This window comes from Electrophorus electricus, chromosome 8 (assembly GCF_013358815.1).
Source record: "Electrophorus electricus isolate fEleEle1 chromosome 8, fEleEle1.pri, whole genome shotgun sequence".
Taxonomy (NCBI): Eukaryota; Metazoa; Chordata; class Actinopteri; order Gymnotiformes; family Gymnotidae; genus Electrophorus; species Electrophorus electricus.
The window spans coordinates 24,684,005-24,697,538 of record NC_049542.1 but is presented as its reverse complement, the minus strand read 5'-3'; the positions used below and the strand labels follow the sequence as shown (position 1 = coordinate 24,697,538).

The window sequence follows — 13,534 nt, the reverse complement described above, 5'->3', positions numbered from 1 at the left end:
GATGATTCAAATAAATCTTTATTGACTTCCATCCTCCGTCACTCAACAGGCATGCAGATACAGGCTTCGGGTTCAAAACATTTGTGTTTTTAGTTCTTTCCAATTTTTCTTACAAAACTACGTGCACCTTAGATAATCAATTTGTCAGCGTACAAACCACAAAAATACCAGTTTTACATTATCAAATACTGCACATAGAAAACATTTACAAAGCACAAGTATAAAATTATAGCTCCTACCTTTGTACCTTTCCCTAAATGTTGTAGTAGCTCTTCTACAGTATATCACTCCTGCACAATGAGCAAAATGTTTGTAGCCAGAACGTGCACTTTAACCACTTTTGACAACTTTATTTGCAGGGACACCAGACACTGTCCTTTCTGAGCTCAGGTTTTAGGCTAATAAAACAATTTTATCTTCAGTTATTTTAAAACATCAGCAATGGTTTTAACGGGGCACTGTCTTTAGGAGAGCTACATTTCTTGTTTTGGTCTTATCTTTTAAAACTCTTCTATAAACATGGCAGGGTGAAAAATGACTTGTAAGTTTCTTGTGCTGTTATGAACAGTGATACACGTTGTGAGGGTAAGAGAGCAGAGTGACTAATGTGTAAAGACAGCAAAAAGAAACATTAGTTGACCATGGCAGAATTACATATTCAAGCAGATAAAAATGTATTCTTTTAAATTTTTGACCAAAGTCAAGTTATTCTTGTGTGTTCAACCTGAAAGATTACACCACAGCAGCACATATACCTTTTTTTCTAGTGGTAGTTACAAAGTGTCTATAGCTAAAAAGTAACTCACTGGTCATCTAGAGTCAAAACCCAACCAAACAGGGTAAATGCCTGTGCCCCATGCTGGCCATGACAAGGTTTTTGCAAACTGAAGGATTTTGTCAGAGAATGGAAGGCAAACTAATGCTACAATATTTCTACCTATGCTGATTCCCCCCCTCCCCCCACCCCCCCAAAAAATAGAGATTTCTGTAAATGTTGAATCTGTCATATATGTAAACAGTAATGTAATCATGCACCAGAGTGCAATCCTTGTGAAGAATAAATGAGTTCATTTGACAGTTAATTACTTAATCCTCGGTAACATTATCAGAATTCAGAGTACATGTCTAATAAAATGTAATATCAAAAACAAAGCTTAATTTATACCTTTGTTAAAAAGAAATACAATCATAAAACTTTGTTAACATACTTCTAGTACATAACAGCAAATGCTCAAGCCTTTAGGGTATATCCAAACTGTTGTAACACTCCTGTCATGTACTTGTAACAAACCTCAAAAATATAGTAAGGCAAATGACATCACAAGCCCTCATGAAAAGAATTCACAGGCAGAATTCAGCCAAGCAGTTTCCATTAGCTAGCCTTCAAATAAACACTCTCAAATATTTTTTTTCCTTTAAAAAAAAATTTTAAAAAAATCTCATTATAGAGCAAACTTTTTCAGTATATTTTTTCTTTCAAAAGTGATCTTCAGAAAGCCCTGCCAGGGTTTTGATTTAAATCACTCTTTAACTTATATTATACTAATGAGTGAAAATGGAGATCACCTACCAAGTAGTTTTAGGTGTTTTTTTTTTTAATTTAAGCCACATAAAGCACCTTCAACATACAACATTTGTACACTTTATAGTATCTGACAGTCACTGAAGAAAAAAAAAGTCTCATTGCCCATCTCTGACAATGTAAAAGCATAACAGACATACCGCATGACAATCAGGTGAAGGTTTATTCCTATTAGCCATAATTATCACCAAGGTCTCCCAACACTAAGTGTGCACCTCATTATCACTTTACCCTTCCAGCCTTTCATGTGTGCCAAGATCACCTAGCTCCACATAAATCAAGGACAAACTATCTGCATGACATATAACTGATAGCAAGTCATTCAAAGTCTACTTTTTATTTTTATTTTTTTTAATTTTACTGGCCGATAACATACAGGTGGCGAGGCTCAACAAATCAATAGTATGGTGTCCAAGGAACTAACTGCACAGCACATACCACAGCCATAATGATCTGATGGTACAACGATGTCTTTTTTCTACTGTTGCAAAATCGTGCATCATTTATGTCATTATAAGCATGGCCTCAGTATACATTTGTATTTACAGTAACAAACCACAGTACCTAAAGCATTAAATAGGCTTTACTGCTCAATTACATTACCCTATAAAGGAAATAAGTAAATTGACCTTTTTCATCTCAGAGCAGAACAATAAAAATATTTAACCAAAGGAATTACTGAGGGAGGAAGAAATAGATCGAATTGTCGTTTTGCCTTTCATTTAGCTATGGGATGCATATAAGTCCCAAGTATACCTAAAAATCACATGGAAAAATATCAATATCTAATAATAATTCATAGAGTTTACCAAAGAGAAAACATTCAGCTATGGATACAATATTGTGGAGCTTTTTTTTTCTCAGTACAATCTAACCATCTCCAATAATCTTCAAGAGTTTCAACCAAGAGTTTTGTCCAAAGAGTTGCTTTGTGTTGACTAAATTTAATCCTGGCAAATACAGAGACAATGGGTTATTTTTTCTGACGATACAGAAAATATACCAACCTACTGATATCGACCTCCCCAACAACAGATGGTTTTTGGGAGGAGTCTCAGGCTGACAGACCAAGAAAAGTAATACGATGAACCTTTTGGTAAATTACACTGGGCAACAAAATTTCAACCTTTTGTGTTTCCCAAACCAAAATAGGTGGACCTTATACTACTTTGTATGCTGATTTCAAATCTGTTTTCAGATAATTAAGAGCAATTAAATTTTACATTATGTACTATTTATTCATACGTAGAGCTATGATGACATTTAAAATATGCACATATTTTAAAACATAGTTCTAAAATGTTTTTTCCTATATTTTGCCTCAGAAACATTCCTCTTCAATGTCTAGTATCAGTCTGCCAATACAGTGGGCATCCAGTGCCCTTGGTTCCACTTACGCATAATGACATATTTCACATTAAGTGAAATTTTCATGATGAGTATACTGGACCTAAAAAATAAAGGGTGAGAGACACGTGGAAAACGTATTTGGATTTAGCGTGCAACAATACATAGTAGATATTTTTGCAGGATGCAAATGATTGTTGACCAGACTTACCAGGCACATATGCATATTGAAGATAAAAGCTGTTCTTATTGTATGCATTACATCCACAGGGATGACACCAGAAACACAGGAACAGGATCACTAACACTGAACACTGAGGTGACACTGAAAACTGTAGTCTTTACTCCCATCATGGTCAGAGATAATCCATAAAATTAATAAGCCACAAACTTTGTGCCCCATGGTATATGGAGAAAAGATTAGAGCTAAGGGAATATGATATGTGAGATGATTCTTTACATTGTGAAAACATTCAAAACCAAGGAAACTTCACACAGTATATCTTGACAAAGCATAACTGCTCCTAGAAATCCTGCTCAGAAAAACGCAACTCAACAGACTCTGCAGAACTACATCCTGAACTCAGAAAACTATGATGGATAAGAGAGCACACCTAAAGAGAAGAAAAGCCTTCAAAACTCTGTTCTGCCTAGGATAGGCTGAACATGCAATCTAGAGTCATTCTGCTTCAGAGCTGGGGGTTAACGTGGGCCATTATTTTGGTTAGTGGCCATGATAACAATGTTTAAAGAGTTTGGATGCCAAAAAGGCAAGCTGTGCACAGAGAATGTCTGTTATTCTGGCCTTTGAAAGACTTTGAGCGTACAACCGAGGGTGGTCCACCATCAAACCCATATCATTGTCCAGTGATGTTTTTTCACTGCTGCCCTTGTTCTTGCTGGTGTTCTCATTCGATTAATGACCTACAGAATAGGACGGTATGTGGGGACGAATGCATTTTATAATTCAAGTTTATATGCTGGTAGAGAAAAACGGTTCGTCCCCACAAAAAGGACCACCTGCTTCCCTAGATCTGGACAGCTCGCTGGCGGTCACGCCCTCTCAGGAGCCTTGGTCCAACCACTCTAATCCTTTTGGGTTCTATTGTGCACCTTGTCGAGAGCTGCTGGTTTAGTCGTTTAGTCAAACAACTGATTCTTTTTTTATGGTGAGACGTTAGGTGGGCCATCATCCTATATCCACTCCTCAGTGCGTATCAACATTTTTCAAATAAAATGAAAATTTTACAACATCAGCAAAATAAATAAAGCAGTCTATATATTCTAAATATGTTTAAAGGCAGGCTTCAAACAGCACTTTATATTTTTCATTTTTTAAAGAAGGGCTGAGTAAACATGCAGAATGCAGTCAATAAATACATAAACACAAATATTATCTAGTTATCTATATATTTATGTCCTCTGCTCTGTTTAGTTATATATTTATGCTACCTTATGTGATTGGAGCTATGTGCATTTAAATAACCTGACCAGTCTATTTGAGCCCTGCCCTTTGAAGACTGTGTGTGCATTACTGCATGTGTGTGTGTGTGTGTGTGTGTGTATGTTTACAGTCACCTCCAGAATTACTTCTATCCTTGATAAAGTTGAAGAAAACAGCTGTTTAAAATGTACAGCACAGAGAGTGATCCATATGTTAGGTTTAAGCATAGAAGGAACACATTCTTTTATTTACCTATTTTATAATAAAATCACTGTGAAAAAAGGTGATGGAATCTTTTGGGGCCCATTCATCACCACTGTCTCTAAGGCGCTCATTAGCACTATAATCTCCCAAAATTCTGCAAAATGAAAATAAATATGGAATCTAAAAACAAAATCTGTATTTACAATTACCAGATCTGTCTCTAGACCTGGTTAAAGACCTGAAGAGATCCGACGAGAGATTTGGGCTATGAGGATACCCAAAAGACAGCAAAACAGACAAAAATTCTGCATGGTGCAATAATACATATAAAAATAAAAATAGTCTGAGCTGTGAAGACTAGGGCCAGTCTGTCCAGACTAGGGCCAGTCTGTCCAGACTAGGGCCAGTCTGGGCTGTTAAAGGGAATGTCTCAGCGTCAAGAAAAAAACACGAGCGTCAACAATGCTAACAGTAATGATTCGGAAGAAAAAAAGATTTTTTTGTTTTGTTTAAAAAATGTTTTGATTAGATTACATGAAGTTTTCAAGATTATGTGTAATATGTATGTACATACAGGTATTTGTCACATATAGTATGTCTGTGATCAGTTTTGTTTATTTTAAGCACCATTGCTCGTTCATCTTTATCAATGGTGAAAATAATTCTAGGTGTGAGCATGTATAGATATATATTAAACTGATTCTCTTAGTTTTTATAGTATTTCTTTTCTTTTTTGCATCTCACCCAAGTCGTTGACTGTGCTACATATCCATTATCTACAGATACCACAGATAATAAGAATTGCTTTGGTTTTAAAAAATAAACTTTTATCAGGTTTGGCATAGAGAGTTTAAGAAAGAAAGAAACTGGTATTTAGAATGAGGATGTACCCTAAGGGACAAGTTAGCTCCATTCTGCTGTGTATGGCTTGGGCAAACATAAATGCTACATTTACATCATTTGTCTGTAAAGTGTTTCTCAACTAACAGGTCAGTGTGTGACCACCCATATGCCCCCTCACCATGAATCTTCTGTGTGTTTGCTGGTTAAACTCAATAACTCTCACATATCCACCTGTGGGCTTATATGCATCTGTGGGTGCATGCATATCCATGCGTGTCTGTGCGTGTGTGTCTGTGCATGTGTGCCTATGGGGGTTTGTGTGCCACGTACCCTGGAGTAGCAGCTTTCCAGGTGTGGGATAAATATATATCAGAATGTTTGTACATGTTTGTGTGTGTGTGTGTGTGTGTGTGTGTGTGTGTGTGTGTGTGTGTGTGTGTGTTTGCATGCTCTATGGGGAAGGTAGGGGTGTGAGAGCACATATTTTAGAGTGAATTACACACAGAGAGAAAGAGAGCACAGACACACAGAGAGAAGTCATCGAGGACGTGCTCAGTGGAGAATCCGGCCAAGGACCCATCTAGGTGCACGAGGGGCTAGTGGCGCTCTCCAGCGAGGATTGGGAGAGACGTCGGGTAAGTGGGCCGATGCTGGGGTCTGCCAGAGATGAGGTGGGAAACAGCTTGTACCAGCCGCTCACCATGGATGACAGGTCCAGCTCCTCCAGCAGGATCTGGGCCATCCCCATGAAACATTTGCTATCCATGCGGCCATAGTCACCCCAGATGATCACCTTACAGACCAGCGGTTCAGAGTGTTAGTGGGCCCGCTATCGCGATGCCTGACTGGGCCTTTAGAGGCTAACTGAGTGCCTGAAGATCATCATCCCTACCTGCAGTACTTTACCCTGGGGGCCCTCATCAAAGAGCAGGGTCTGCTGGTACGTTGGATCCAGAGTTTTCTTCACTACTTTGGTCTTCTTTTTGGACAGACACGCCCCATTCTCCAGAACATACACCTTCACATATGTTGCTGCCAGTGTCAGGTGAGAAAGGTTAAGAAGTTTATCCTTGCTGAATAGTATTTCAACACTACATGTTGAATGCTTAAATGCAAGCAAAGTTCATCTAAAGTTGGGATATTTTACCTGGAATGTTTTTTGAGCCTGGTTTAGGAGTTAGGCCCCTGGCCTGGGTAATCTCCACTTCAATTTGACCACCTCTGTCCACTATTCCAATATGTACATCACCTGTGCAGGCAGAGACATCAGCTTATGGCATCTCCATGCAATGCTGTATTGGCTTGCAATTTCACTGATGATCAGCAGGTGGAGACATAAACCACAGTGGTTTCTAAGGTGTTGGATAAGCAACCACTGCTTCTTTATTTTAAAGACAAAATATCTGCTCTAATGGTATATATACAGAGTAAAACAAGTTAGTGTGGATCAGAGAATCAAAACACTTGAGCTGGAATCACTTGAGCTGTAGAAAACCCTGCCAGCATTTCCTGGATTTGAAAATTAGCAGTGAGAGCAGAGAAAGAGCCTCAGATATTTTATCAGATATTTTATCAGATATTTTATCCATCTTATCAGATGGAAACACAGGCCTCTGTTTTTGGTGTGGTGGTCCACACCTTAACGTAGTCGGCTTTAAAACAATTACAGTATCTGTCCACTAGGGGAAGCAATTGCGCAATGAGACCTACCCATTGAGGGCGTGGCTAATGTCTGACGTCCAACTATTTGAGCGGGACCAAGGCCATCCAAGAAGTCACTAAATTGGTTTTCAGGGCCCAGACGATTGGTTGGGAAGATAAACCTATTGGGCATCAAATGGGATTGAGCAACTATTTATTTTTCCCAAATAGTGCTCCATGCGACAGTATAATACATAATAATGATAGAGCTGCACATATTGTCTATAAAATAACACTCAGTCTTTATATAATACAAATATACATCACATTAGAGTCAATGAATATGGGCAAGTGTGTTTGCATGCAAACACTTTATAAAAAGTGCATAAACGGCCTGCATTTGCAGTATGAAAAAAGGGCTTTAAAAAAAAATTTTTTTTTTTACATACGTTCCATCTGAGCTGTTGCTGTTCGTGCTGCCGTCCGTTGACTCCTTACTACTCTGCCGTGTCACACGGTTCCTCATCTCTACGGCTATACCAGTCTCCGTGCTCCTCCGGATCGTGCTGCGCAGCTTCTTTGTGGCGCCATCTGGTGGTGCATTTGAAAACCACAACGCCGTCTGATAAAGCGCGCGAAGAAATACACCACAAGCGTCATACGATGGTTAGACAAATAAGACAGACGGGCAGAGAGACAGATTTAATGATTCGGTAAAGAAATGTTCGGCTCTGATGTTATCAAACCAAAAATGCAGCCCTAAAAAAAAGAGGGGGAGGTTATTTGAACATTAAGACGCGAACATGAGCAAATGCGTCCACGTATCCGATCCGGCCAGGTGCGATCTGCAGCTGCTGCGAGCGGTACTGTCTGGCCAAGTGCTCGAGGCCAGCTCCAGAGTGCTCACAAGCACATGTGTATAATAAAGGTCCCACAGCGCTGCAGGCATGCAAACCCCCTGAGACCAAAATGCCGAATCCCTGAGAAGCAGGGCATTTCAAAAACCACACAAAATGAACAACCAGGATTATTCAAAATCCACGATCGCATACAACGTAAGTGATTGTGCCATAAAAGCTGAAATGTTTATTTTATTTTATTTTTAAATATGTGTTGGCATTTAAAGTGAACCAGACATCCAGGAGGACGGGGGACATCCGGGCAGCGTGCCTGCTTACTGCTCCACATGGAGGGATTGACCTGATTGATGAAGAAAGGAGAGAAAAGGCAAGAGTCAGAGGGAGGGAGAGCGTTGTAAAAGAGGAGCGGTGCGGGGAGATGGTGGGTCGGCCGACACTGGCACAGGAGAGTGAGGGGAAGCTGGAGTCAATCGCGCCAGAGGCTTTGAGGATGCTGGAGGGTGTGCTGAAACTTGGAGAGCCCTGTAATTGCCTTCTGGATCAGACCAGGATAATGTGCCGATCTGGCAGCCTAACACGAGCTGTAAACATTCATACATGAGTATAGTCCGTGAACCAGTCAACTAAACACATGGCAGTACACACAACTATCCATTAAACAAACACAAAGAATTGTCATTTTAGGCTATATTCCAAAACAGGCTCGGATGCACGCTACTGCTCCTTAGCTGGGGGGGAGGGGGGGGGGGGTGTTATACAAACAGCCACAGAGGAATAGCCTGCTCATGGGCCTTGATGCTCACAATAGAGGAGAAAGTTCCTAGTGATCGAATCCAACAGCTAGGACCATAAATGCTTGTGGCAGTCTCTACGGAAGAATCAAAGTTTCATAGCTACCATTTAATGTAGTACAGTAAAGCCCAATAGAGCATGTTATTCAAACAAAAGACTGTAGTTAAAATAGTCCAGTGTTTTAAGCAGCAAAGCCAGAGTAAAGAATCAGCTCATACAGCTTTTCAGATCACTGTGAACCTCCACTGTATAAAGAAACACAACAAACAGCATAGCACTGATTCCCACAAATCAGCACTCCTCTGAGAAACAAAATCAATATTCTAATAAAATAATAAAACAAACAGACCCACTATAATGCTGTAGTGGCACAGAGCCACACTGCAATGATACTCTATCCCTTGCTAATGGAGATGGAGTGTCGGATCAAGGCTCTGACATCAGCAGTGTTGGCACATAAGAAAGCATTCTACTTGCCTATGGGGAGACGCTGCGAATGCCGTCTCTCCGTCAGCGCCATGCGGATGTGGGCCACGGAAGAGACACAACTCACTGGCTTCCAAACAGAACTCCGGCGACTGCAAATGCAGCTCAAATCGCAATGCATGAGCACAAGTTGCGGGAGAAATAGAAGACAAAAGAAGACTTTAGGAGCACTATGAGTCCCACAATAGGCTACAACTGCATTGTTTCACATACACTTACGCTTTCGCCTCAGATGCGCGCGCGGAAGCGCGCGCGTGTGTGTGTGTGTGTGTGTGTGTGTGTGTGTGTGTGTGTGTGTGTGTGTGTGTGTGTATGTGTGTGTGTATGTGTGTGTGTGTGTAACAGATCATATATTAAGGACAGGGCCATATCTGTCCGATTAACTTGCACACCACAAAGTCACTATTTGCAATTGGACAGTGGTAACTCTCATGCAGCATGATTTTAAGACTTGCATTACCCAGCCAGTGTAAACAAACAGTGTTGTGTGGCCTTACATCAACACTAGAGCTGATGTTTTAAACATCTAAACAATCGTTGGCTGCTGCTGTGAATGGGTGTACAGTTTCATCTGTACTGGTCAGATTAACACAGTCTGAGGTTGCATACACACCACCCCAATACTGCAAGAGAGTTTTGTGGGTTTGCAATCTGTTTTTCAATACTGTGTCACTGTACTGTTCCATTCACCTGTGTTTCAATCTTTCTATTTTCATTTCCTTCCAGTCCTGCATTGCAACCACACAGTAAATACCAGAACAGCGGGTGAGTACATCCACAGGGACTCTTTGATGAAGTATTAAAAGGAACAGTTCTGAGAGAAGGAGAGAGAGAGGGTGATAGATAGAAGAAGAGAAAAAGAAAGTAAAGAGGGAGGGAGGGAGGGAGGGAGGGAGAGAAGGAGAGAGAGAGAGGGATAGTGAGAGCGGGAGAAAGAGGAAGAGAGAGAATATGAGAAATGTCAAAACGGCAGGGCTGCCTGCATGGTATTCCCAGAGTGATGTCAGCGACCTCTCACACATCGCTCAATCGATGATCCACTTTTTTCTCCCATTGTGAAGCAACACACGCACACACATAAACACACACACACACACACACACACACACACACACATAAACACACACACACACACACACACACATAAACACACACACACACACACACACACACACACACACACACACACACACACACACACACACACACACACACACACACACACACACACACCTATATGTTTAAACACAAATACTTTAGCAGAAGCTAGTGCAAAAATGCAGTTAATTAAGCTCCTGTGCACTGGAGGGAGATGTGCCACTGGACACCTGCCATGGACAGATATTTAGTGTAAGGTTAGTTAAGGATTAGCATTCAACACCTGGGTCAGTGGGAGCATACAGAGTATCTTATCTCATACCACCTAGGCTTTGTTTGAAGAAATGCAACTGGAGGCCTTGCTGTCTGAAGGTAAATGTGTTAATGAGTGCAGTGCAGAGCTTATAACAATGCAGAGGTTATAGACTAAGATAAAAGCCCAGAGGAACAGGAGGCACCAAGCCAGCGAGGTCAGTGAGCAGGTAACTGGAAGGGGAGTGACGTGTGAACACGTCCTGAACAAGTTCAAGTTTGGTTTATTCGTCACATACATAGTCATACACAGTATAACTCGCAGTGAAATGGATGTGTAAACATAATAAACATATAAACATAATATACATATATTGTACTTACATTGCTAATATATTTTTGTACATATATAGAATATATATTCCTCTATGCACCCCTGTTTTCTTTTCCTCAGTTTGGACAGAGCACTCTCAACTATTTCACTGCGAGTTATACTGTGTATGACTATGTATGTGACAAATAAACCAAACTTGAAACTTGAAGGTGACCCTAACACTGTCTGCTTTAGCCTCTAGTGCTCTTGGGTAAGTCACTGAACCTGAGACTTGAGGTAAGCACATGCAGTGTCCAAAAGGTAAATATATCTGTTTTCCTCAGAATGTGTTGCTCTGGCTGTTTTATTATCTGGTGTGGGAGACATAAAGTAACTAATTAACTAATATTTTGGATGTAATGGAACTACTACTGGTGATATAGAAATGTAAATATTAGCATGGCAGAAACTAGTAAATATTGGCCCAGGTTAGTGTAGGTAACACTTTTAGGTATAGATAACATTTGCTAATCTGGACACTTCATGCTTCAGCATAAATATGTCCATATGTGCAAGCTTACACACACACACACACACACACACACACACACACAGACACACAGACACACAGAGACACAGACACAGACACAGACACAGACACAGACACAGACACAGACACAGACAGACACAGACACAGACACAGACACACACACACACACACACACACACACACACACACACACACACACACACACACACATCAAACCAAATACACATGTATACATATATAGCACACATACATACAAACAGACATACACACACTTGTTATGGTGCACCAAGCACCTAGCCAGACGAAGATACACACACACACACACACACACACACACACACACACACACACACACACACACCCATCACCAGTAATCACCTACATCTGTGTTTTGTTTCAGTTTCCTTTGATCTAGCCCTAAGGCACATACCTCCAGTGATGTGCATTGCTCTTGATTAAGAGCGTCCTGTTCATGTTCGAGTCTTCAGCTGCCGAGTTCTCGTTTCGAGTCATTCCTGCCAGTAATTTGTTTATGCATATTTGCTACATGTTTGTGTTTACTTTATGGAGAAAAAAAGAAACTCCTCTGCTCACGTCCTGCTCCCTTGCTGCCACTGTCACAACACCATACAGAGACCTTTTATAAGAACTAAGATTATGGTCTTCTTTTTTACATATTTTTTTTTATCATTGCATGTTGGCAAAAAATATATGTTATTCCAATAATATATGTTATTCCAATGTTTGTGAGCAAACATGCTTGGATCTGAAGTATAACATCCCATTCTTTTGTCTTGTAGACTTGCTTTAAACCACAGTGGCAATAATAATGATTTTGTCCCTTTGTTTCCCATGGACTTTTGGAGGGCGCTGTATGTCTTTTTCATTAGGAAAACACCTGTGGCTATGGGGAGCCAAGCTGCTATTCTCCTCCAGTATGTAGGCTTGCTGGAGGAGAACAACAGCTCAGCTGGGCGTCTCATAAGGGAAAAGCCCCGGACATTACTCCGTCTGGTATCTGTTGCAACAGCCTCATGTCCAAGACAGAGAGCATGGGGAACAGACATTTTAGATTACCCAGGGCTAAAAATACAGCTTCATCACTAAACACAACACAACCAATGGTAGATATTTTAAGAAGACGTCCATGCGGGTGGTCTGTACAAGAGCTCAGCACTGTGTGAATAAGAGGCTTTTATGGTTTCAAATTTTGAAATACTATCGAATATTGCATGGACACCATTACTGGAGCTCTGGGCCATTAAGAGAAGCCTGCTGTGTTACAGACTTGTAGGGGTGATTTTCTCCAAACCACATCTTGCAGTGTGCTCTCTGTGACTAGGCTAAATGAAAGAGAAGACAGCTCTGGGGCTTGTGTGTAAATGGCTCAGAATCTGACAGCAGCGTCCAGCCACTGCCTGAAGAAAAGGATTCTTAGATTCTTTATCTCAGCTGGAGGGACCCCGCAACACATCCCATCACATATTCCCAGCCCCCACCCCACCCCCCATTCTCCATGACAAGGGTAATTGGTGACAAGACTGAGCAAGAGAGTGAGAGTGAGAGAGAGAGAGAGAAAGAGAGAGAGAGACTAAGAAAAAGGGTAGAAAGCAAAGAAGGGAATAAAATAAGAAAGAAGGGGGCAGGAGAGAAGATGCAGAACTCTGAGGGCACCTCACAGGCAAAAGGGTGCACTGAGTTTATTCATAAGGCTGTAGTCAGGAATATCTAAACTGTTAGAGTGGGAGGGTGACATAAGGCTCTGCAGGCTACACACTTAAGCGAGCATTCTTTTCATTCCTCCTTAAAGATACTATCAGTGCCCTTTCATTACATACGGATGCACAAAATTATTAACGTCACCTCCATAACTCATAGTGATATAATCTCAGACCTCATCCAAGAATGTTTAAATAACTAAGACATCCTTCATAGAGGGTACATGAGCATTAAGAATGTTCAGTTAATACCTTACATGTGCTTTAGGTGTGTTTTGTATTTTAGACTACCTCTTACAGACAATGTTACAAAGGTGCATAACCTGAAAATTGATTTTGTATATAATTTATGATTAACATTGAATCTTTTTTATATTTATTAAAATATAATTTATTAAGATCTA

At 40.5% G+C, this 13,534-nt stretch overlaps 1 protein-coding gene across 1 annotated transcript in view; it reads right to left on the bottom strand.

Annotated features, from left to right (window-relative positions):
• Window positions 1-13,534, bottom strand: part of rims3 (regulating synaptic membrane exocytosis 3) — a 37,331-nt gene continuing 23,797 nt past the window's right edge. Inside the window, exons 3-7 of the mRNA XM_027023356.2 lie at window positions 7,511-7,652; window positions 7,131-7,243; window positions 6,568-6,669; window positions 6,313-6,452; window positions 1-6,213 (exon numbers count right to left, since the gene is read on the bottom strand). Of these exons, the coding sequence (XP_026879157.1) occupies window positions 6,001-6,213; window positions 6,313-6,452; window positions 6,568-6,669; window positions 7,131-7,243; window positions 7,511-7,652 (710 nt within the window). The 3' untranslated portion in view covers window positions 1-6,000. The remainder of the gene's footprint in view (window positions 6,214-6,312; window positions 6,453-6,567; window positions 6,670-7,130; window positions 7,244-7,510; window positions 7,653-13,534) is intronic.